The sequence below is a fragment of the Lichenostomus cassidix genome, chromosome 2 (assembly GCF_008360975.1).
Source record: "Lichenostomus cassidix isolate B80296 chromosome 2, HeHo_3.0, whole genome shotgun sequence".
Lineage (NCBI taxonomy): Eukaryota > Metazoa > Chordata > Aves > Passeriformes > Meliphagidae > Lichenostomus > Lichenostomus cassidix.
The window spans coordinates 31,583,035-31,609,576 of NC_139482.1; the positions used below are offsets into that span (position 1 = coordinate 31,583,035).

General features: G+C 41.9%; 1 protein-coding gene across 1 annotated transcript; it reads left to right on the forward strand.

Moving 5' to 3' along the window:
- The first annotated feature begins 22,177 nt into the window (after positions 1 to 22,177).
- IL6 (interleukin 6) lies at positions 22,178 to 25,814 on the forward strand. The gene is made up of 4 exons (XM_085050912.1): positions 22,178 to 22,541; positions 22,643 to 22,756; positions 22,971 to 23,117; positions 25,323 to 25,814. Exons 1-4 carry the CDS (start codon positions 22,290 to 22,292, stop codon positions 25,512 to 25,514), a joined length of 705 nt encoding a protein of 234 aa, XP_084907038.1. The 5' UTR covers positions 22,178 to 22,289; the 3' UTR covers positions 25,515 to 25,814.
- The last annotated feature ends 728 nt before the right edge of the window (positions 25,815 to 26,542 follow it).

Below are 26,542 nucleotides of genomic sequence, written 5' to 3' on the forward strand. Positions count from 1 at the left end.
AAGCCTCATTGCTCAGCACTCTGGCATTTTCTGAAATTAAAATGGGCAATGCTGGTGGGTTTTTCTCCTAAAATTTCTGCTGACAAACCCTAGTGATGTCTTAGAACACCCTGTTGGTGTTGGGCCAGTGACAAATGATGAGCCAAGCAACTGTCTGTGGGAAGCGTCAGCAGTCCTTACAGATAAAATTACAGGAGTGAGTTAAATCCAACTCTGCAAGCATTAGGCAGGCTGCATTCTCACAGATGTAGCTAAGGCAGGCTCCTGGCTCAAGCCCTAGTTTCTAATCTGCCTGAGCAACACAGTTTCCAACCAAGACTGCCAGAGGTCATCCAAGGACCACCATGACTTCATCAGTGTCTCTCCTGGGAACAGCTGTGCACGCAAGCTCAAAGCTGCACGTAGCTTCTCTTGCGAGTCTGCTCTGAAAAGTAGCCCCCTCTTCAGTGCTAGTTACAACATGGGTCAGAGCTTACCCTGTTTTAAGGAAAGATCTATGCCGAAACAAAAAAGTATGGCAATAATCCTTCCGGTACCACACTGCTTATTCTCTATTCATTTTCTTCCCCTGCTCTTTTGCCTCTTCTCCAGCAGCAGCACAGGCAGGAACCAGACCTGGCAACTGTTTCATCTGAAATCCATACCTCACCATGTGCTTCTATTTGTTGGGGGCTTACTGTTGGTTGAACACAAATCAAAATTCAGTCTAAGAAAAAAATTAATAGACTATTCACAAGTATACTGATTCACTTGCACTGCCATTTCTTTGCTTTGGTCCAAAGGTACAACACTACTCCCCAAAACTTCAAAACAAACTGCAAGAAAATACAAAGGAAACAAAAACACCTTGAACAACTCTACACAGACTTGTAGAGCTGATAGGTAGTTTGCAATTCATGTCCCTGTGTAGTTGCTCTGTCATCCAAGGCTGGTGTATGTCGTGTATCATCACAGGCTCAGTGATGAAGTGGCTATCCATAAGCCCTGAAAAACATGCCAGATGGGAAGAGAAGACTGACAAACCAACTCAGAGGCTTCTGGAGGATGACATGGAAGTGAGTTTTTATCAGTTGCCCTGAATAGCTCTAGTCTTTTATTTCACAATTTGATGTGAGGGTCAAGTGTTTGAGGTCTTTCCTAAGCATGATAATGCCTGTAGAATGAGTTTGTGGTCCAGCTGGGGAAAGGGCACTGGCAAAAGGGCACAACAGCAAAGCAGCAGATCATAATGCCCAGGTGTAAAAGGGACAGTGGAGAATTTAATCTCCCAGTCAGCTCCTGATCTTGCCCTGAGGGCAGATCACCCACACTCCTGGGCTAGTCTCACCTCTCCATCTGTGAGGTTTGTGAAACTGTGCCAAGGAGTGTGCTCTAAAGAGACCAGGGCTCTTACTACCAGAGCCATCAGCATGGAGAGGAGCAAAGGAAGCACCTTGGTTTTGGAAATCCAGTTAAGACCAGTTTTAAAAACATGGCAGATGGCCCCATGGCTGTAATTTATGCTTTTGAAAATCTCTCCCAACTAGTTTATTAATACTCAAACATACCAGGGACATTACTGAACAGAGAATCCCAGACTCCTTCACACAACCAAAGACTCTGAATGTAGCCAAGAAGAATTATACTTTTCTTGAGATGTTTTCAATTCTTGAACGTTATGTAACTTTCATTTATCCTTACCATGTATTAGTACTCTGAATGGCAGAAAGAGAAACATTTGACATTTTACAGAGCAAAACCCAGCTATACTAGACTAATGCCAGCAAAGATGTTTTTGCAGTTGAAGTGGAACCTGAGGTCCTTACACGTGCTTGACAGGATGTTTAACTTTGCTGTGACAGTAATGTTCTCTGTAATTTTATACTGAAATAAACCAGCAGTTCTAACTGCCTTGTGTTATCCTCCTTTGGCAATTTATCTGCAGGGAAAATGACTACAAACACACTGAGGGAAACCATTTATTTACAGTTTCACTCATTTTAGAGCCTCATGAGCTCCCACGACTTTATTTAGGGTTCCAATATGTGTTTTTAAAGCTATAATACCTCTGGAGTCTTTAAGGTAAACTGGACTTTCACCAATAGTAATACTACTGGTAATTATAATAAAGAAGCAGTTGCCATGCCTTGTGTTCAAAGGAGTTTGAATAACAGCTAAATTTGCCCCAGTAAAAGAAAATATGTACCCAGTAAAGCAAATGTAGGAAACAAAAACCATATTATATATTTCATGTCTTGCTCCCTGGGATGTTTGTTTAATGCATGGTGTAAGAGTGGTAATACTGCTATTGTACCCTCCTGATAGGGCTAATGCTGTGAAACCACCCACAGTACAGAACAGAAATGGACAAATGGGATTAGCTGATGGAGCTCCCTTCTTTCAGAGGCTGGGAAATAGAGTAGAAAGGTGGCAAGTTTACCTGAGCAGGCTCCAGTGGAGAGGGAAGAACAGAGATGAGGATCCTCTCACTCTTCCCATCTCTAGGCAGAATCACCCCTGACACCCCCTTCAGTAGCACTGCACACCCCAGCATGCAGGAAACCCTTGAACTTCCACTGCCATTCTATCCTAACAGATGAGGAGGGTATTTTCTTTTCATCTTGGAGCAGTACTAAAAAGAACTTTTCTTTGTCTAACTTGCATGGTAGTTCCTGTACGTAGCTGACATCTTCAAGTCCAAAGGAGAAGGCAATGAAATTATTTTTAAAGGTGAGATCCATTCAGCACAGGGCCTGAAGAGGGCCTTTTTTGCAGACAGAGGGTGAGATGCATGTGTTTTCGCAACTCTAAGAAATCCCAGGAAACAGTTCCTGTAAACTTGCCTGAAATGACTGAAAATGGATGAAAGATAAAGCAGTTTAAAATGGGAAAAATTTAGCGTCCCCACTTGCCAAGATCTTCTATCCTAAAATTACGTGAGCAGCCAGTCCAAAATGAGAATAGGGTTTCACTGAATTGTTTGATGGAGTTTTTTTCTTTTCTTTAAATTTAATTTTTAAAATATATATTAGCTTACATTTTATGCATAGATACGTACGTGTGTGTGTGTGTGTATGGTGTATACATATATACATATGATAAGCAACACCTGTTCTCTAAAACCATGCAGATAAAAACCTACTAAGTCTGTTTCGGTTTTTTGCTTTTTTAGGATTTAGGCCTGGAAACTGTGTTTTCTTTTATCAGAAGACTTAGAAAGCAATTCACATTCTAAAAGCAGTTACAAGTTACAGCTTATCCTGTTTCTTTTTCAAGAAAATATGAAAAATACATTTTTAAATGGCAAAAATTATTTACCAGCACAAACCATTAATTGCCAGACAAGAACCATAGGCTAGTAACACTATTATGAAGTCTGCAAAAGGGATGCCGTGAAAAATGCAGTATTACGTGGCTCATTTAGCTTACAGCTGTTCTGCATTCTTATCAAGCGGTATCCTGTGTCAAAGAATGACAGTTTTAATTTCCTTTGCTGATTGCTCTGTTTAGATCACTTTGACTCAGATTATCACTTTTACAAGAACATAGTCCAGCTGGAGGGCAAACATATCTCCTAATAATTTTCCTTTCTCTTTTTTTTCTGCTATTATTTCACTGTGCGCAGTATCAGTGCAAAGCCAAGTTGTATAACTTGGGTTTATAATAGCTAATTTGATATTTTTAAACATTCAGGTGTAAAGTTTGGTCCTTAAATTACAGGGCTGTAATTCTAGCTTAATCCAGAGAGAAGGATTTCATGAGGTAAAAAATAAAATGGTGGCTGGATTAAGCAGTATCAAGAAAACATTTACAATATGGATTCAACTTCAGTGAGTCTTAGGCATATATTTCACCAACAATGTGCATTTAATTGTGCATTTAATTATTGTCTTGAACAAAGGCTAACTGAAGTGGAATTTCCCCTGGCCTTGAGCCTATGCTTCCAACCCTGGAGATTACATTGAAGTGACTGCTGCTCCTATTATAACACCTGTCAACAAGAAATCAGGGCAGCAAAATCTGAACACGGAGCTGTAACTCTCATTCAAAATTCCACACCTGACAATGGGATCCTCAATTGGCCCCCTTTTACAAGGGGATTTTGGTAAAGAACTTGTTCCCTCTGTGTCATCTCAGACCAGACTGTCCTGAAAAGGCCCTGTTCAGCCCAGTTCCAAGATCTGCACTGTCCCCTGCCTTCTTGTGCAGGGAGAGTGTTCTGCATCCATCACAACTAACAGTGCTTCCCCTGAGAAGTGCTTCCCTTTCCAAGGGAAAAAAAAGGACCAACCTGCCAGAGACCACTGATGTTTTTCCCACAATAATAAAGACCATAACTTCTCTAATGGAAGCCTGAGGCAACACAATGGAAACATGAGATGGCACAATGGAGGATTCATCTGGTATTTGGGGTGATGTAACCATGTATCTGCTGGGGCATGAGAAGGGCAGCTCCCAGCCCTGTGTTCCAAACATAGGCTGTGCATTCCAGTGGTGTGCCTAAGCCATGGGTCCCTGCTATGCTGTGCCCTTCAGAAGCTGTGAGTACCAGCTGTATTTGGCACAGCTGGTCAGAAAAACAAAGAAAGGCTGTGGCAGTGCATGGCAAAGGTGGTAAATAGAGGTCTGGCTCTGGGTAATTACAAGGTAGGGATCAAAGAAGTAAAGTCGTCTCTCTGTGCAGTAGATTGGCTCAACTGAGTTACAGAATCATAAAAGCTACTAGGCTGGAAAAGACATCTGAGATCATTGAGTCCAACCTATGACCAAACACCACCATGTCAACTAGACCATGACAATGAGTGCCATGTCCAGTCTTTCCTTAAACATCTCCAGGGACAGTGACTACCCCACCTCCCTGGGCAGTCCATTCCAATTTTTAATCACCATTTCTGTGAAGAAATTCTTCCTAATTTCAACCTAAACATCCCCTGGTGCAGCTTAAGACTGTGTCCACCTGTCCTGTCACTGGTTGCCTGAGCAAAGAGGCCAACCCTGTCCTGGCTATAACCTCCTTTCAAGTAGTTCCAGAGAGTGATAAGGTCTCCCCTGAGCCTCCTTTTCTCCAGGAGAAACAAAACCGCAGCTCTCTCAGCTGTTCCTCATAGGACTTGTGCTCCAGACTCTTCACCAAGCCCCTGGAGAGGAGTCCTTGGCATCCTGGAGATAGTACAGCTTTTCTTTCACTGTTTTTTGGTGTGCTGCTGTAGCACGGCCTTCAAGTTACATTTTGCCTTCCACTAAGATAGACAAGCCACAGCCAGATTGTCCACCAGAAAAGCTGGATCAGATAAAGGTAAGTCTTTGGGATCCAAAACAGGGGATAGGCACAGAAACCACACTGCAGGGCATAGATCCAGAGAACTGAGCAACTGAGTGCTCTTAAAGCTGAAAGAAGTTATGAGAAGGCATAGTAGCAAGGATGTATTCAAGAGGAGATCAGAGAATTCAGAAGAGGATGCAGAGCAAATTTTTAGCCACTCCTAGTATCAATCCTACTAAGTATAGCTGTGGTGAGAAAGACAGTGTGACCTGACAGGAAACGTGCAATATAAAGACGTTTGCAGAGGCAAACATCTGCAGCTGATTGAGGTTATTGCTTGTGAGACAGTTACTCCTTTTTTACTATAGTGGAAAAGGGAAGTTTGAGTGTAAGAGAAATGAAAGCAAATATCTGAGAATTCCTCTTTCATACAAGCACAGACATGTTTCGGTTTTCACTTGACCTTTCTTGCCAAGGTATTACATTTCTCTGTTGTCACACCTTCAGGTGCCAGGCAATGCAACAAAAAGTGGGTGATGTTTTCAGAATGATGAGATGCATTCCCCAGAGTGATGTGATGCTTTCCCCAGAATGACACATCTTCCTTCAGCATATGTGTAACTGCACTGGGTCCTCGAGTCACTGGGGAGAAGCCTGCCCATCCACTGTTGTCTGCCTCTGGGCAATGAATACAGGGCACTTCCAAACAATTACAAATGGGTTTTTGTGCCTGGGGAGGTTTTTGTTTCAGTTCTCAGACCTGTGCCCCTGCCTAGTGCCTGCTACTTCAATGTAAAAAAAAAAAGTCATTAAAAAATTTATTCCTGGGCATCCGATGATAATATTTCCATTTAGTCCAGAAAAGCATCAGCCCAGTCCTTGCACATGTGTTTCTGTGTTAATAGTATGTCTAATGGACTAAAAGCCAAACTGCCAGCATTTATTTCAGTGGAGTGACACTGGTAGAAAATTGAATTACAAACTAGGAATAGATCTTTCCTGCTGGTCTAAGAGATGGACGGGCCTGAAGAAACAATTGCTTGTTTCTCCTAGAGGCTGTCCTCCCAGCTCACATAGGCTTACTGGGGAAAATGAGGAATTAAGTAGAGAGGGCTGAGTCAAGATGTTGTTGATGACTCTGTCTAGGCTAGAGCCCCATCATTTGCAAGCTCTAGGATTCCATGATGCAAAAATAAAAGCCAGGCCAATTTGCTTCTCCACTTCATTTCACTTTCTAAATGATTTAGAAGAGGCTGAACTATTTGACCTTGCAAAGAAATTCAATTTTGCAGAGCTCTTTAGCAAATCTGGACATCTCCTGACCTCGCCACTCTCCTTCCTCACTTTAGTTATCTTTTGATTCTTTCCTTTCTCTCCACTCTTTTTCTACATCCTAATTCTGCTTTTCCACCCACTCCTTTTCTATATCTGTATAATGCCTCAGCTGTGGTCTTTTTTAATTGAAAAATTGGATTTTTTTTTTTTGCAGCTCTCATCACCTCTTTTTTTTTCGTTATTTGACCATGCTCATCTCTCCAGCAAAATACTCCAAATCTTGTGGAAACTGTATTGAGGACATGAGTGATAAAGCAAACAATAAATAATTTGCCAAGTTCTTCTTCATCAAAAAATGCTCATTGCTGCTGCTAAGATGTGAGCCCTAAAAGAAGTGGCATGACATGTTCTGTCTTGTCCCTGCATTTCTTCCCTGTAAGGCTCACAGCCTGGAAAGAACATACTGGCCCTTCTTCCTGGCCAGCATCTACACATACAAAATAATTCTATTATAAAGGTCTGCCTTAACAGCATTTGGGTTTTAAGGGACCAGGTCCCTTTTCCTTTCTTTCCTTTCACTTGTACTCATGTGCTGCAGAAGCTGTCTGGGAACTCTTTTGTTCTAATGGATCATTCAGGAAGGAGGCACTTTTGGAGGCCATCTAGGCCATCCACTTACTAAAATATCCAGCTTGAAGTAGGATCAAGATGCTAAATGTCTTATCCAGTCAAGTTCACACACCTCCAAGGGTAGACAATCAGCAGCCTCTGGCCTCTTGTGCTAGTGCTTGACCAGTCCCACAGTATAACATTTTTCTGGTTAGAAAATTTGTTCCATGGTTAGGAAGCACTTCACACTTGGAAGACACATTTCCATTCAAGGCTAGGTTAGTCCCATCTGTTTGATGGCATCCTCTCTGGTACTTAGACTGCTAATAAGAATCAGTCTTGGTCCCCTCTGAAGCTTTGTTTCTCTAGACTAAACACAGTGTCCATTTCCCACTTCCTTTCTAGCACAAAGCTCCCCATCCCTCTGACCACTATGGGCACTCTTCAGTTAAAGTTCATGTTTTAAAGTTCATTGCTCTTTGTTTGACATAGAGTAATCAGAAGCACATGCAAAATTTAAATGAAATCTCATGCATATCTTTGAATTAGAGCAGTATGATTCTCCCTTTTCTGCTGGATAGACCTCACCAGACTGCTCTAAGATCACCTTAGCAGCACAGCTGCCATATACACCAGCATCCTTCCCTTCCACAGTCATTTCCATCCAGCATATTTGCTGCCATTACAGCATCCAGCTCATTAATGCCTTCCTCACCATCTGATTATTAATACTCAGCAGTGCTCTCTAACTTTTAGCCAGCTCCATGCACACCTAATCCCTGTTTCTCCCAGCTCTCTCATCGCTGCATTCCCCAAGACTTGATGAAAAGGCTTAATTGAAATCACAGGAAGGAAACACGTTTCCTTTGTGTAGGAAATAGTTTCTCAATGAGTATATTGGGCTGACACAATCCAACATTACAAAGTCATGTTTCATTTTATCCAGTTCACCTCCCCACCTCTATTTGCCTTTCATTCAAAATTTTCCCGAGAGATTTGCATACTGTTGGAGCTAACCACTTAAGACTGCCGGGGTCACCTCCTCTCCCCACATTTTTAACTAAGGGGCCTGGGTTTGCTTTTCTACATATGTGTGTTACTGTCCTTACCTAAGAGGTCTGAAACTAGGAATACTTGCTACCAAAGCTATGCTTTCATGTACCAGTCCCTGCCAAATTCAGAGGCACACTTAGCCTGAAAATAATCCAGGAATTTTCTGGGAAAAAAGATACATTTACTGCATCTTGAACAACAGAAGCACAGTTGAGAATCAGCTGAGTTGGAAGTGACCCACAAGGATTACTGAGTTCAACTCCTGGCTCTGTGCAGCACCATCCTCAAGAATCACACCATGTGCCCATGAGTATTGTTCTAACACATCTTGAACTCTGTCAGGTTGGTGCTGTGACCACATCCCTGGGGAGCCTATTCCAGTGCCCAACCACCCTCTGGGTGAAGAACTCTTTCCTTATATCAAACTTATACCTTCCCTGACACAACTTCAGGCCATCCCTTGCCGCTGGTCACCACAGAGAAGAGATCAGCATCTGCCCTTCCTCTTCCCCTCACAAAGAAGTTGTAACTGCAATGAGGTCTCCCTCAGTCTGCTGCAGGCTGAAAAGTCCAAGTGCCCTCAGCTGCTCCTCATGTGGCTTCCCCTCAAGGCCCTTCACCATCCTCATTGCCCTTCTTTGGATTCTCTCTAATAGTTCAATACCTTTCTTACATTTTGGCACCCAAAGCTGCCCCCAGCACTCGAGGTGAAGCTGCCCCAGCACAGAGCAGAGCAGGACAATCCCCTCCCTTGCCCGGCTGGCAATGCTGTGCCTGATGCCACCCAGGACACACTTGGCCCTCCTGGCTGCCAGGGCACTGCTGACTTAAGTTCAACTTGCCACTGACCAGGACTCCCAGGTCCCTTTCTACACACTGCTCTCCAGCTTCTCATTCCCCAGTCTGTCCATACATCCAGGGTTGCCCTGGATCAGAATCCAGGCGCAGAATCCAGAACATCCCCTTCTTGAACTTCATATGGCTGGTGATTGCCCAGGCCTCTCACTTCTTGAGATCTCTCTTCAGGGCCTCCCTGCCTTTGAGGCTCCTCCCAGTTTTGCATCACCTGTGAACTTGCTGAGTATCCCTTCCTGCATCCAGGTCATTTATGACGAGGTTGAAGAGTAGAGGGCCAAGGATAGGGCCCAGTGGAACCCCACGAGTGACAGGTCACTGTCTGATGTCACCCCATTCCCTACAACCCTTTGTGTCAAACCCATGAGTCAGTTGCTCACCCACCACATGATGTGTTTATCAAGCGGTGTGCTGGACACTCTGCCAGAAGGATCCTGTGAGAGACAGTAACAAAAGCTTCACTGAAATCCAAAAAGATTACATAAACTGGCTTCCCTTGATCAGCTACATGGGTTACCTTGTCATAAAGGAAATCAGGTTTGATAAGCAGGACTTTCCTCTCATGAAGCTGTGCTGGCTATGACTGATAACGAAATTATTGAGATCCAAATTTATTTATGATTATCCCAAAAGCATGCAACAAGACACAAATTGAGCAATAGTTGGCACCATGTCCCTAGCTGTGAAGGCAGGAATTTCTTCAACAATATTTCTATTGTCAGAGCTCATCTGTTAGGTTATGGAGATCCAACATGTTGTGATAGCTCTGCACTTCATTTCTGGAGTTACTAGCTGGAACAACAATGATGAGAAGAGGTGAAATCATGAATGAGGAGTTAAACAACAATAGCAGAGATTTCAATTTCCTTCTAATCCCTTTCTTTGCTGAGACATGTCTGATTATCCCTGCTGTATTATCATTTTCAATAGTAATTCCCAGCAAGATAATTACCAGCACTGCTTTTACAATACCCGTAGCTAAAATAGTTTTGCAATATGGGGAATATCAACAAGATCCATTTTGTTGGCATCCACTCAATTTTACTAATCGCTTTCTGTAGAGGCAAAACTCTGTCCTGTAATATTTAAAGAATCTCCATGTAGAAATAGATTTTTAAACAAGCTGTAATATATACTCCACATTTAAACAGTTTCACTTTCTAAATTCAAGTATAGTTGTCAATAAAGTCCCCAATCCTCTGCTCAAAATATTCTATATGCATCCTAATTTTGAAATTTCATCCTAGTAATTTAAACCAGACCCAAATCTTTCATCTGCTTAGTCCCTTACAAAGCCTTTATTTACAAGACACCTAAACCATCACATGAGGAAAAACTGCCAACAACAATAATCTCAAATTCTGTTGCAGCTCAGTGGTAACAACACTTAGCTTAAAAGCTAAATGTTGTGGGTAATGCTATTTGTTTTGGGAAAAAGTGGTATCTATATCACATGAATTGCCAAAAATTAGATTTATCAGTATTGTAAACTAATTGTAATTAATAAAATGCAAAAGACTGGAAAGCTAGCCATCAGCAGAGAGAACCATGCATATGTGAATGGTTATTTGTAATGGGAATAAACTAAATTATTTATGAAAAACTGACTATTTACTATGCCTAAACACGTTGTTTTGTGCCAGGATATTGCATAGTTTTTTTTCTCCTGGTGCTCTCTTGCTCAGTCTGTGACGCTTTCATTTATTTTCAGTAAACACTTAACATATCCCTGCCATGTTGCATAAAATTTTGCCTGAGAGGAAGGTAATCACATCTGCCAGCTCCATGTGTGCTGAGAAATGGGTGCTGAAGCTTAAGGCTCCACACAGCATACCTTTAAAAGCCTTGTTGTGGGACAAAGGCCCAGCAGACATCCTCACCTGTCCCACTGCTGTGTGGCCCTGCAGCCACCAGCAGTGCCAGGCGCTCTCAGAAACATGGGCCTAAGAACTTGTTTGCTGTTCTTCCACTTCTAAGACAACCCTGCAAAAGGAGCTGGGGAAACTGATATTCAAACAGAGATGCTTCAACAATCAGGAACAATTCCAGGCCATGTGAAGTGCCCAAGGCTATCCTCTGGCTCCTTTCAGAGCCAACGCTAAGGCCTACATGACAGACCATCCCTCTGCCAAAGTTTCTCTGCCAGAGAGGAGTGGGATCCCTGTGCTGTCAGGCCCACAGCAGGAGCAGAGAGGAGCTGCTTCCCCTCGCTCTGAGTCTGCAAAACACTATGCGGAGTTTTCAGCAGCTTTGCTGTTAATCAGCGTGGGGAAGCACGAATCCAAGGAGTGGGAATGCTCTCCCTCCCAGAAAGGGAACCAGTGCCAGCATCCCCTCGTTACTCAGCATAGCTGACATACAGCACAGCTCACTACACCACAGCACAGCACAATGCTGTCTATAGTGCAGCTATCAGACAGAGCTGAAGAAATCACACTCCTTTTTTACATCAGGAACTGGACAGCTGCGTCACTGAGGATGACACTATGGATGTGAGGAGCTGTGGTTCAGAAAGTCTGTTGCTGTGGCTTCTGAATCATCTGCGTTGTGGCAGCACTCAGTGCCAGCCAGGCCCTGAGGTGATGCCGGCAGTCCCTTGCCCCATTTGTCTTTGAGGTGTAATGTCATCACTGAGCTCCAGAGCAAGGGACATCATGAGCCAGTGGTCCCCTGTAGTGATCACTTACATGTCACCTAATATGAATTCAATTTGTAAATAGCCACCTCATTAAATATGCCCCATTTTAGCACCAAAAGAACCCCGTTCTAGACTCTCATTCGTAATTCACTTTGTGGTCAAGACAAAAATCCGAGCAGCTATCACAGCTGTCCCACAATTTGGAAATGCCAGGAAACCCTCCTTTAGAGCATTCACAGCTAAAAGAAAGCTTTTCTATTTCATATAAATAACTTATGATTTACTAAAACCATTCCAAGATGACTGAAGGGAAGAAAATGGAGATGACGAAAACTATATTTCCTTTGCAAGGCCGCAGAGTAGCCTTGGCTAGTGGTAGTGTAAGGATGCTTTTCATGTGACCTTCTTCTTCCTGGTAAACTCGTGGTGAGAATGACAGGCTACAAATGCTAAAGCAAGAAGCAAAAGTGAAAAATACAATAGGAAAGAGAAGAAAGTACACTAAATATGTGCATGAGCTGCTCCAAAGGACTTTGCCAGTACTTTATCAGGAAAATAATTACTGTCTGATGCTATCTGAGGAAATGATATTCCATGTTTTTTTCAGTCCAGGTCAAAACCTAAAATTGTCTATACTTTGTAGTGTGATGCTGTTTTAAGACTGAAAGGAAGCCTACCACATGCAATACTGTGGCTAGCACAGGTCTTTCCCATGAGAATTCCTTTTGTGTTTTATAAATAAAGATAAAGTTTGGATGTTATTAAAAACAGTGTCCCAAGATCTGGACGGTGCAGGCCTGGCCAATCAGGCCTAGGGGGAGGTTTCTGACTGACCAATCTGGGTGACCTTTGAAAACTCTACATATATGATGAAATCAAAACAATAAAGGTCCTTTTCCTTCTTGCCACTGAGAACTGGCTTCTTTACTCTGCTAGCGGCTCAACAGCGACACAATACCACAAAAAGGAACATCCTAGGCAAAAGCAGATTTTGGGGAAAACACATTTGGTGAAGCAGAATCTAGGTGCAGTGATATACATATCAGTATGATATACATATCAGTAGGGAACTAATAGCAAACTTCAGAAGTATCGAGGGACTGTGGGATTACAGATTCTTACAGATCTCAGGAGGAGCTATTCAGGAAAAGGCTAAACAAATTAGAAGTGTTACAACCTTTTTTTCAAATTAAAAAAAATCTATTTCAAAATCTTTAACAATTAGTATCACTTCTGGTGAGTGACCACAAAAAATCCATTTCAGAATATTAAACTTGTTACTACAGAAAACCTGTGACTTCATTTTGGAATTATGAAATGCCATGGTCCCATCATGTACTTTGTTACATTTAATCTTCACACTCTAAGAAGAGTTACTCCAGGCTACATCAAGATTACTAGTGCTTAAGGGACCAACTCGAAGGAAGAAGTGGCAGAACAGGCAGAGTGACTTTGACACTTCTGGCAAAGAAGTGTCCTGCGTCAATGGCAAACAAAGGATTTCAAACAGATGTCATCTAATATTTGCAATTAGTAATTCCTCCTTTTCTGATAGCATCTGGCTTATTTTCCTCTTTGTGAGATCTCAAAAAATTAGTATATTTCTGACGATCCTAGCCTTGATTTTGATGGTACTGCTTTTAAAAGAGTTTCCTCAAAGCCTGATGAGCAGGAGCTGAGGCTCAGAAGAGAGTGAACAAATTATAAAGATATTGGGAGGTGTGGTAGAAGCCATTTTCCACTTTGTTTGTCTTTCCTTTTACATATAAAAGAGTGCCAGTTTCATAATGAATTCAATAGAAATGTTGCCACTGAATTCACCCTCTTACAGTAATTTTACCACATATTTGAGAAAGTTTTAAAACAACTTTTCCTCTCTGTGACACTGATCTTACTCTTCTGAGAAGCAGATATTTGCATTACCCCTGTGACCGGTTCCCTGAAATGATTTACAAAAATTTTCCTTATAGGGACACAGTAAGGAAGATATGAAACATGGAACAAAAAGTAATGGAAGCCTAGAAATGTTAAAGGAGCCTTCCACCCATTTTTTTCATCATCATCAGAAGCCAGGTAAGTCAGCTTTGTTTTCCTGACTGTTGGCAGGCTTTTTATTCTGCAGATGTTCTCTGTAGACCCAAGAGCACTGGGAGCTCTGGTTAAACTACATGTGCACACATCAATGCTCCTTTCAAAAGCTCTGTTTCCAGGGGTTACCAGCTCATGAAATTTGCCATCTAAAGGGTCTTGCGACCCCATCACATTGCTTAGCAGAAAAAATTGACAGCTGTGGACTTACCTATTCAGATAGCAAAGCATACACTGACAGCAGTCATGTGGCTGCATGACTCCGGTCTTTCATCAGGCAAGAGAAGTTCTATCAAAATCAGTGGAGTTACTGCAGTTTAAACATGTGCAATGGCTTTCCATGGGCAAGGGGGTACAGCTGACCAAAAAGACCCCTTGGGGACTAATATTAATATTAATATTAATAATAATTTTTCCTAAATATTGTCTGGAATTGAAAGCAGGTGGGGAGACAAAAGTCCTCATTAATTCAAATTGACTTTAGCTACTAGCTTTGTTCATTAATAAAAAGTGATGATCACATCAATGTATTAAAACTTTCTCTTTTTTTTTAATCTGTTTTCAAGAGTGTGTAGTGCTTTGGAGGTGTGAGAGGTGAACATTGTTTTAAGACGAGGTGTAACATTTTTCAGGCTCAACACAAAACCACAGTGATTTTTATTATTTGTTATTGATACTGTCCCAGGAGTCAGGCATTGCAGCTTGCTCCATCATACTGACACAAATGTTCAAGCAGACAGAGAGTCACTCAGATCACAGACCGGATCCTAATGAAAACCATTGAATTCCTTTTGTGGCTTATTTTCCAATTAGATCCTCTCCCCAGTCTGACATAACGGCTCAAACACCGGTGCTGACACACATGGGAGGTGGTGAGAAAAAGTGACTCGTGGCACAAGTCAGACTACTGACTGGCAGTAACACTCTTTTTGGTAGCATCCTTCCCACATTTGTACCCATTTGGTAGCATGTCCCACTTCCCAGGAGTTAGCAGGGCTCATTGAAAAAACTTTAAACTAAGTTTGAATAATAAATAAGCCCGGGGACAGCACACTAATGTATGATTTTGTGTTTCTACAGTGGCTTGTAACAGTTGTGGGACTGTTACAAGCTAAATGTCACATGCTAAATGGTAGGCAGAAAGCAGCAGATTTTACTAAATAGCCGTGTGGTACCCAGGCTAAACGGGAGACTTAACATGCAGTTGGTAACAGCACAGCAGTCTTCATGGAGTGTCTTCTATGTGACTTTTAAAAAAAATAGTAGGAAGTCAAATTTTAGAAAGCAGTAATTTTGGAAAATGTATAAAATACGCAACTTCTCACGAGAAAAATTGCATAGACTATTGCAAACACATTATGAAAATAGTGTGAAATGAAACACAAGAGTTTAATTTACCCTTCCTTAAAAATGCCTGTAATTCTGACCAAGGCCTCTGCCCTCTGTTCATGTTTGCAAATTCCTTGCCAGTTCCTTTATTCATAGGGAATACAGAGAATACCCCTTGTTGCCTTCACATAGGCATGTTTTGAAAGTCTAGGTACTTTCAAAATACTGACAAGTCCAGACAAGGAGTATCAGAAAAAAGAAGACCATAGAAATCTCAAGATTTGAGCATTTGTAAGTCACAATGAAGATCTAAGTAAGAGCAGCAGGGAATGAGGGTTGATGATGCTGAGCAAAAGTACAAAGGGAGATTCCCAACAAGTTCCCTGTCCACACCAAAACTGTCACTGTCACACGTAGCTGCAGCCGTAGAGAAGGGCTGGGTGTAGCGTCAGTTGTCGGGAAGGGCTGGGGGGAAGGCGATGCTTTTGCATCAGAGTGGTTCAGCTAGACTGCTTCTGGTTTTTATTTTTAACTTTTGGTTTCACATGTAATTTTAACATCAGCAGGGGAAACAGTACATTCTGCACTTTGGACAAGCAATACCAGGGGACTTCACAGCAAGGATCACCTGGCCAGAGCAGGCAGAACTGTGGTGTTTCCCTGCCAGGCATGCACAGAGCCTCTGCCTGTGCAGGAAGGGGCATGTGAGGGCTGGTGTCTTGCACCAGTACAAAAGAAACCCCAGGGAGAGGAGCTTTTTCCCCTCAGGAAGCAGATGTAACTCCTGGGTAGCCAGGACCCTTTGACAGGGAGGATCTGCCACCAAGTCCTACTGGGTTTCACCATACAAACCAGCTCTTCCTTCCAAAAAGCAGCACATGAAGGAAGTGAGGCCTTCAGCCCTGCCCAGACTTACTCAACAGCTCTGAGGTCAGTGTCCCTGGAAATCACTTTCTATTTCTGCTCTAAGTCTAAATTTCTTGTACTACATATTTGAGCAACCTTCCTTTGGAATCCAGGTCAACCCACTGAGATGGCATACAGGCTCCTGATTTTCTCTTTCTGACAGAAAAATATGGTTCACTTTAAGAGGAGGGATAGAAAAACATCTTGGCCAATATTCTTCTTAGGGGTTGGGAGACTTTCCTGTAAAGGAGCAAAGCTGGGTTCTAATCCCTTTAAATAAGGAAGGGATATGATTCAACATCTCCCACATCCTGGTTGAGTAATCTAAACAAAAAGCATCAGACCATCTAACTGGCCACCTGAAGGAAAAAATTAGTTGGACCTAGACCACTCAAATCCTCTGGTGATGGGATCAAAGTTTTTATAGCTAACCTGGCCCCCAGGACACTTTTGCTTCAAGAACAGCAATGCGGGAAGAATGACTATTACAGATCCAGCACAACCTGTTAATCCTATTATAGTGTGCTAGCATGCCATTAGAAAGGGTTCCTGCAATGGTCAGTGGGTTCTAAACAAATTCAGTTTAGAACAATAAAGGAGTTTGCTAGAACTCATCCAGAAAGGAAGAAGGACTCAAATCCCCCAATGTGTAAAGCATTTTCTGATTAGTGATACTCAGATTTCTCAACAAAATTGAATGACCAAAGTGACTTCACTGTGCCACTCCAGGATCCTTGAGCTAGAAAACCTTTATGAAAGCACAGAACACCTATTGAAGGTGCACAGTGCATTTTGCCATCTGCTAAGAGAAACTTCCAACACATATAGTGCTATTGAAAAGTTATCTCCCAAAAGGAATGAAGCCTTGCACCTCAATCTGACAATGGAGTTACAATACTTTTACCACTGATACCACCCAACTTCTGTTCTCACTGCAGAGAGAAACTGCTGCTATTCAGGAAAAAACATAAAAATTTTGTTAAGTGACTTGGCTTATGTGTAGGCAATTTACAATGTCACAGAAAGGCAATCACCAGGAAAAGCAGAACGATAATGCAAGACAATGCACAGTTAAATGTCAAACCAAGCAAGATGATAGTCTGATAATGAGATTATGGGCACAAAACCATTGGGCATGAACAAGGGTAAACACATTTAGATTTACAGATGTCTCATTGAATGACACATGAACTTTTATTTAAGAGTGAAAGAGATCCTCTTTACTGAGGTGAGCTAGTCTTGGTATGCATTCATGAGTGGGATTATAAACATTGACACTCTTCAGTTTACTCTGGCACTGAACAAAGTTCCTTGGAAGGAAAACACCCCTTTTGAATGCTTTGCAAAACACAATCTACATCTAATGTACCGTGTTAAAAATGGCAAAAGATAAATAAATAGATATATAAAGATAAATACTTACACCACTCAGTACCTCCCTTACAATAAGGCTCCTCACTGTGTTCTCTTTTCAGCTGCGTCATTTTCCCTGGTGACTGAAATACCTCAATCTTCTCCTTCGTCATACAACTTCTTTGAATTTTCATCTTTCATGCTTAGAAAGCTAGCTCAAAGGGAACTGAGAAGTTCCTTAAACAAAAGTGGAACTTACAGTTAATTAATTTTTAAAAGGGGACATAGATATTCTTTAGAAGTACAGCTCTACAACAATTCAAAACACAATGCTGACAAAATGGGATCCCTGTCAAAAGAGTGTGTTGCCCTCGTGGGTAATGCTCACAAACAAGCCAGACAACAGCATGCTGCTTGTGAAAGACCCAAGGCCACCAGTGTATTTCTAACTTGGCCAGTTCTCTGCTCTGGTGTCTTATGAAGACCTGTGAAGAGGGACAACCCCCCACACCAGGCACACTACACCATGATGGAGACAAAGCAACAGCTACCTTCCTTCCATGGGAAAAGTTTGTCGAATTGCTTCCTGATGCCATTTATCAGTGCAGCCACAGCAGAAAAGTGCTCCTAGTGCAAATCTAGTTTCACTGTCAAGTGTCACAATGTTCCCATTCCAGCCTTAAAATGCCTGCAGTCATTTTGACATGAAGAACATGTGTCTATTTAGCATTACATGTGTCTTGTAGCATTCAGATATTACCCAAGAACAGTTATCTTTAGGACCTCTTTCACCTAAGACTGCACAGCTGGAAGTTGTTGTCAGCTGGAAGTTGATTAGGGAAGACCCTGGTATTATTTATCTTCTTGAAATTAGGTAAATAAAGCTGAAAATCAGGACATAATTGAAAGGTAAGTAAAAATTTTTGCTCTAATACTCTGATTTAGCTTAAGGCAAGGAAATTCATGGTATTTGCATATGATGCACTCAAGAAAAAAATTCAAGTCTTACTACACATCTTAGTCTTGTTTAAAAATGATGCAAGTCTTCCTTTAGGAAAGAAAAATGAGCAATCCCCAAGGCTTTCCACCAAAAAATCCCCAAACAACTTTGCAGTCACCTGGCAAACAACCAACAGAGAAGAAAAGAAGTTGCAAAGCCACAAAAGCAATGGGCTGTTAGTCAAGTGCACCAGCACTCTTTGGTGACATGCAGCTTGTCAAAGCAATGTTTGCTTACGAGAAACATGAACACCGGGTATTACTGACCCGTTCAACCTGTTCACTTGAAATACAGCACAGGGCAGCTTGGTTTAACATTACAAAGAACTCCAACACTCTTTACAAGATCTGTAGGAATTCAAGTTCCCTCATTACAAGCTTTGAGGAATTCAACCAAAAATATGTCAGGGGAACCGGACATCAGCTTTCCTCCTCACTCAAAATATGAAGTTATTTGCTTAGTGATTGTCTTGATCCCACTTGAATGGTCTTCTGACAATCTGTATTCTCTTCCACACACAGTCGAGCACTTCTATAGTAGAACATCACATTTTCAGTTGTACTTCTTCTCTTACTACCAACAGTACTATTTTAATTCATAATCCCCAAATAAATATTACAGGTTTTTCTACAACTGTAAAATAGTGGAGATCATTAGAAAGAAAAAAGACAATCAAACCAAACACACAAACTGGAGTAAAACTTACTGCAACCCTACTAATCCTACTTTATTGAAAGACCTTTTTTTTTCCATCTAGGAATGACTCACAGCATTCAGCAAGCAAAGTATCCTGCTGCTGCCAATGGCACTGGGTTTTACCCTGGCTCCTTGCAGACATGTGGCTGGCTGACAGCTGACGGAAGAGGGGAGACAAGCTTTGACCATGACAGCTCTGCAGTTTGTTGAATTCTTCAGGGACAATAGCATTTTCATGCTGGTGTCACCCACCTCTCCTGAAAACAGGCTCTCTGCAAAGCTCCCAGGTTAGCAGGAGTAAAAGTGGAATGGACTTGCTCCCAGGCAGAACAATTCTAGAAGAAAGATAACTTTTTCCAGAATGGGTCAATGAGTTGCACACTGATACTAGAAAACACATATAGGATGTTCCTGGATTGGCTATATATTGACCCTTGACTGGACACAAGAACAATTTGCATGTGTGACAATCTGAGAGGAGAGATTTTTTACAGCTTTCAGCACTGGTCCCTCTGCTCCTATTGAAACATACATTTTTCAGACAGAAGAAAAAGTTGGATAAACACTGAGAATTTCTGAAATCCCACCTTAGGAAGTTTTTACAGGCCAGGATGCAGCCATCTTGTTGATAGTATAATTGAAAAGAAAAAGAAATAACCTGGACAGTGAAATGAAGTGCAATAGAAATAAAAGGATGCAGGAACAGTATTCTGCAGTACTAAAAAGATGCTATGCAGGAAAGAAATCCCATGGTATTTAGAAACTGCCTTAGAGTCTCAGTAATACTACTCCTACATTTTAAGTACCAGGCAGATCTCCTGACCTGTAGGTAACTCATGAGCAATTGCTGTTTGTTCAGGGCTTACTAAATTTTGAATAGCATGACTACTGATGAATCAGTGTAATTCATTGTAGCACAGTGCAGATAAATTAGTAATACAGTGCAGACCTCCTGTAAGTCCTCCCCAAAATTTAACCATTATCATAGACAGATCAGTGCAAAAGTATTTCTTCTATGTACAGTACCAATTAAATAAGTGATTTTCCATAAGAAACTGTCCAGAGCAATAGAAGAAGTATTTTAATGCTATTGTGTACATTCCAGTTCCTTCTTCCCTTGAATGCTATGCTTTGTCCTAGATTAAAATGGAGTTTCTAAGGCATTAATGAGCACCTTTCACTGGAGCATGTAAGTATACTTTGTACTTCTGAAAAGTCACATGGACGATATTCATATAAAAAAAGCAAACAAAACCCCAAACTGAGAAAATAGTTAGTGAAGGCTGAAAGACTTTTGGATGAGGAACCGTTGAAACTTGCTTTTATTTCACTCTGCAGAAGTAACTACACATATCAGCAATGCTTTATAACAGTGATCAGCAGAAAAAGGTTCTCAGAAAGTTGCTAAGGAACAGATACTTTCATGACACAATGAGAAAATGACAGCTCATAAAATAAGTCTACAAAATTAAAACTTACAGCTACAGACATGAATAAATTACAGAATGCTTGCTGAAAAGATATTATTAAGGAAACATCTTCTACCAAGTTTTCATCATTTTAAGAACAGTATTTTCACTTGGGTTAGGTAAAGGAAAAGTTTAAGTGTCTGCAGGAAACAGCCTATGAGTCGGCTGGCAGTGGAAGGAAGGAAGGAAATCCCTCTCTGAGACATGTACATCCATGTGCTATCGCAAACGGAAAAAGAGGTAGGCAGGAGTTCCCTCCCTGGTGGATCTGCCTCTGATAACCATCCAAAAGCAAATACTAGGCACTGAGTTCATCTGGTCTGGCTGTTTTAATCCTTTAGCACATTTCAATCGGCTCTTTTAACTGATACTACTCAAACGTACTGCTAGTGGCATGCTTTCTTCTATGCCTAATGCCACAGATCCGGGAAGGGAGAGCTGACATTGTAGCAGATACTGTTCTGGCAATATCCTCTCTGCTGCTCTCAGGGACCTGGGCAGAGACAGACTGCTCCTGTTGAAAACCTCACTTTCACACTTGCATCCCAGTTCTAATATCTCTCCATTGGGCAAAATTACTGCAGCTGCTTTTCTGCTACTGGCAGAAAGAGATGTTAAATAAAAAGCAATAGAACCCTGCTTCTTTCCTGAGGCTCTCTTTCCAGGCTGTTCTTAGAAAATGAATTAGGAGTATCTGGGGCTTTTTGGGGTTTTTTTCAGTTTCTGTATTGTCTCTCTCTGTAACACCTCTTACGACCCGTGTTCTGTTCTCCCCACTCTGCACCCTCCCGTTAGCACTTCCCAAAGCAGACTCTGGTCTTCCTTATGTGAGAAAACATAACCAATTTAATATTAAAAAAAAAAAGTCAGTTTGGCCAAAATCAGTTCAAGACATTCCACAAGTTCAATGTCAGCATGCCTTGCACTGTTTGACTCAGTCTGCATTCTATAAGACTGATCCCAACAGGCACACTTGCCCTGGGTGAAGAGTCTCTCTGAAAGGTTAAAATTCCTGCAACACCTACCAGGTGGGCAGAAAGAGATAAGGCAGCAGATAACAGGGAACTTCGTGGCATTTCCTGCAGCCACCCTCTCATAGGAGCTGGCTTTGGTCCATTTAAAGCACAGGAACATGATGTATTTAATCCTCCCCATACGTAGTTCACTGGGAAAGCGGCAACTTACAACTTGTACTACCCAGCACTTAAACAGGGGTGTTTAGTTTCACATACACAAATAGTAAAAATAGCTAAAATACCAAGATACATACAAGACACAAAATTCATAAAACATTAGAACACAATAAAATATTGAAATACACAGAAGTACAGCATATATAAAGTATGTGTGTATATAGCTAGATATGTATGCATGAGTTCCAGGAGTTTCTGTGCGGCTGGAGCTGGCAGGCTTGGAGGCAGCTGGACCGTAGGGCTCCAGCCCCGGCCGGGACCCTGCTGGGCAGGTGAGCCGGCGGTGGGTGCGGGGGCAGCCCGGCCCTCAAGGAGTTACGGAGCACGATTACTTCATGTTCCCACCGGCCGCTTTCGGCCGCCCCCCCCGGCCCGTTTCACAATCCCCGCTCTCGAGCAGCGCAGTCAAGCCGGGCGCGCTCCGTGAGCACACACCCCCCGTGTTCTCATGCCGGATTTTCCCAGGCCATGAATAATCTCGAAGCCCCCTCGATAAATACACGTTCAGGGATGCCCGGAGCTCATTCAACCCGCCAGCCTCGCCGACGAGAAGGGGCCGGGGCCGGAGCCGAGAACTTGCACCATGAAGTTTCCCCGGGACTGTGGCTGCGACCGTGCCCGCCGCCGCCGCCCGCCCGCCCTCCGCGCCGCGCTGCTGCCGCCGCCGCTGCTGCTGCTGCTGCTGGTGCCGCGGGCCGCCGCCGCCCCGCTGTCCAACGCCGACTCCTCGGGGGAGGCCGAGCTGGACGAGGCGGCGGCGCGGTGGTCGGCGCTGCCCCACAGCCTGCAGCTGGCGCAGCTGCTGAGAGAGCGGGCGGCACGGCTGAAGGACGAGGTGGGTACAGCCGCACCGCCGGCTCGCACACGCTCACACGCCCGGCCCGGCCGCGGCTGCCTCCCGCCGAGGTGCGACCAAACCTCTCTGTCTCTCCCCAGATGTGCAAGAAGTTTACCATCTGCGAGAACAGCATGGAAATGCTCCTCCACAACAACCTCAACCTCCCCAGGGTGACGGAGGAAGATGGGTGTCTGCACGCCGGTTTCAATGAGGCAAGGAACCACGCTCCTTTCTGCTCTAATCCTCTATAGCTGGGGCAGGTTTTGCCTGCTCGAAAGAACTGTGGAAGTTGACCTAAAGATTTGTGCCGGCTCCAGCTGGCTTTGGCCAGACTTCCACACTACATAAGCATCATCTGCTAACCTGTACACAGCATTGAAGGCATTTTGAACCCTAAGTGACTTTCTCACCTTTCTCTCATTTCAGGATAAATGCTTGAGAAAAATCTCCAGCGGACTTTACGCATTTCAGACATACCTCAAATACGTACAAGAAACTTTTATCAGTGAAGACCAAAACATTGGATCTCTATCCTATAGTACAGAGCACCTGGCACGTACCATAAAACGGATGGTGAGTTGGTTTTAAATTCACTCTGATCGTTTTTGTGGCTTAATACTAAGGTGCAGGCAGAAATAGAGGATGCTATGTTTCAGTTCCCTGAAAAAACAGGTGACAGTTCCTTATGCTGAGATCTTACCCTCATGACTTAGAAGTTTTACAAAGTTTTGGTTTCTTCTCTTAAGGAAACAACTCTTCTTCCTACTTTCTATTGTTATTTCTAATTTCCAAACCAACTAAATGCACCATTGTTTTAAGAACAAATACATTAACTGGCTGATAGAAAAAAGATTTCTCTGGGAGCTTATTTCTAATTGCAGAACTGCAATTCAGCCCATACCTCTTAATGTTGGAACCAACTTTTTTAAAAGCCCACATTAAAAAAAAAAAAAGAAGCAAGTATATTTTTACAGTATTATTGATCTTTAAAACTCTCCAATACAAACTTGTAAGCCAAGCTGTATGGTAATTGAGATATCAGTATTGCTGTCAATGTACCAGACTGCTGCCTACCAAAATGCACATATTTTGCCTGTAAAAATCTTCTTTCATAAAAATATCCATTTCTCTTTGGATTTGGTAAACTAAAATGCTATTCATTTCTGACAGACATTTTTCATGTTTTGGAGACCTTTGAAAGATCACACTTCAAAAATTCACTTAATTCCTGTAGTTCTTGCTCATATTAATAATCCTTGATATGAACACTTCCTTTGTCTTTGGGGAAACCATTTGCCTGATTAAAAATCACCCAGGCAAGGACTGCAGAAGTAGTCCTTTGGGGAATTATTACCTCCAAGGTAATTTTTGGCATGTGAGAAGCCTATTGTGTGTTTGTCGTACCTTTCCTAACATATTTACTTAAGTCCATCATTCTTTATGTGAAAGGAAGCTGAACTGCTTTTTTTCACACTGTGCTAGCTGAGGATAATAGCCTTGTCATAAGACAGCAACTGATTGCTGGCTTCCAGCTTGATATATAAGTTTGCAGAAAGTTTGTTTCATAACTGAATGAAACTAGGTTTTCTAGTTTGGGGTGGTTTGGGGTTTTTTTGTGGGGGTTTGGGGTTTTTTTGGATCAATGTAATCATAATGGGCAGAATTAATCACAGCGGTCAAAAGTAAAACTGTACTAATAGAAACTACAGAGGTTTTGAGAAAAAATCTTGATCTTCAGGTTGAAAATCTTTCTTTGTAAGACAAAAATCTGCGATTTAAGGCAAGGACAGCAAAGCCAGAATCCATCACTTAGATGAATTAGATGCTGGTTAGATCCACCGGCGCAATACCTGTCTGGATATCCAGATACAAACTTTTACACAGCACAAGAAGGAGCTGGGCATACCAGTAAAAGGGAGTGTGGTCAGAACTCAGTCCCAAGTAGTCTGTACAGAAACAATATTTATCTCTCATATTTCACAAAAGAGATGTTCCAGAAGGAGGTTTTCATGTTTTTGTCACTTGTTAAAGGGCAGGAGAGATCCTAAACATAGATTAAGCAGATACTTGCTAGAATTTTGGCCTCCACCTACAACAGCTCCATGATTTGGGTGTGTAATTCCCATTTCCAGAAGTCCCACTTCTTGGGACAAGTTCTTCAAAGGCCTTTAGGTACACAGAGGGTACACAGTGCTGCAAGTCATCATTAGATAAATAACTCCTTTTACTTATCTTGTTATGCTTCCACGTATCAGTGAAAGTTGGTGGCACTTAGTCTCTCATGTGACTAAATGCCTAGAAAGTAAGAAGCAGCTAAACAAGCTTGACATCTTTGGAGACTGTTATTTTACTACAAAATGTGAGAGTACTCCAATGTCAGCCAATTAACTTATGACTCAGAATGGAGCAGTACAGGTTAGGACAAACTATGATAAGCACCTCCCCACCTAATCAACCACATGACTGCCAGGCAGCAGGAGTGGTGTATTGATCTGCTCAGAGCCTGCTGGACTCCAATGCCAGACACTGCACTCAAACCAGAGCAAAGAGTACAGCCCAGAGATTCCTACACAGCAATCACAGCAGGCATCAGCATTCCTCACACCTCTCCATCCACAGCAGCAGGGCTGGAGGAAGCACAAGTCCTAGGGAGGGCTGTTATCTGCAGTACAGAAAGGATGGATATGCAGCTGGTTGGGAACATACAAACTGATGCTCTCCAACAAGCTCAGTTACAACGTGTTAACCGAGCCACCCCCAATATTGTCTTTTCCACAGGTGATCAATCCCGAAGAAGTTATCATCCCAGATGCAGCTACCAAGGAATCCCTCCACACAAAGCTAAAGTCCACTGCGGACTGGACAGAGAAAATCACCATTCACCTCATCCTCCGAGATTTTACTTCATTTATGGAGAAGACAGTGAGGGCCGTGCGCTATATGAAAAATACCAGGAGTTTCAGTGTCTGAATGTTTTAGTTCAGGCACAATCCTTTTGTTACAAATCTGTCATGTGGCAGATGACAGTGTTGTTCTGTTTTAAGAACTAGAAATAGTAACAATGGTTTGCATTTATACACATTCCCATTTCCTTCTAGAAGCTTATTTATTGTATTTAAAATATTTATTAGTTTTTAATATTTCTTATTTATGTTTTCAAAATTTAGAAATAATTTAAACACAGGACGTATTTTATTTCCTTTCCAATGGTACTATTCAGAATATAAACTTATTCAATATGTATTCAACAAAAAAAATTTCACAACCCAGAAAAATTATTGTATAACTTATGTTTTTATATATTTGACAGATGGTATTTATGACTTATTTATATTTTTAGAACAAATAAAAGCTGATTTTTAAAAAAAGCTTGTATAACCTGCATGAATTTTAAGTAAGACTAAGGCACTCTGACATATCCAGTCTTTAATACCTGCAATTATCAGAATAACCACTTTCAAGAATTTATCTGTGTAATTAGGCCATTTATCTACATAGCACATACATACACACAGACAACTTGATCAACATATAATTCTTAAAATGGGATATGAAGGAACCAGATGCACTGAAAATGGCACTCAAGAATTAACAAGATAAACCATCAATGCTCCTGAGAAATGAACAAGTCCCTTATATTTAATAAGGAACACCCAATAAAATTGTTTGTAAGGATCTTCTTACAAGTCAAATAATCCCTTTTAAACAAATAAAGTGGTGAGACAACCACATTAACCACTTTGACATGAATACTATCCTCTGATTAGTTTTATTGCTCTCATCCAGGGGAATTTTCCAAGTTTGGTTAAACCAAAAAAATGTAGGTTATTTCCTTAAGCAATATAAATCAACATATTGTTGCTGAGCAATGCAGCAACATGCATTTGTCTTTTATATTTCACTAGTATGGACAAGCCACATACCATGAATGCATATTCTTGAATACTGTATAGAAAAAAAACCCCTAACACGTGACCTACACCTGAGTACCATACCAC

What these genes read in the sequence shown, in the direction of transcription:
- IL6 (XM_085050912.1), top strand. Translation starts at nt 22,290, where the DNA reads ATGAAGTTTCCCCGGGACTGTGGCTGCGACCGTGCCCGCCGCCGCCGC. An exon ending in CGGCACGGCTGAAGGACGAG is followed by an intron (nt 22,542 to 22,642) that starts GTGGGTACAGCC and finishes GTCTCTCCCCAG; the next exon opens with ATGTGCAAGAAGTTTACCAT. An exon ending in CACGTACCATAAAACGGATG is followed by an intron (nt 23,118 to 25,322) that starts GTGAGTTGGTTT and finishes TCTTTTCCACAG; the next exon opens with GTGATCAATCCCGAAGAAGT.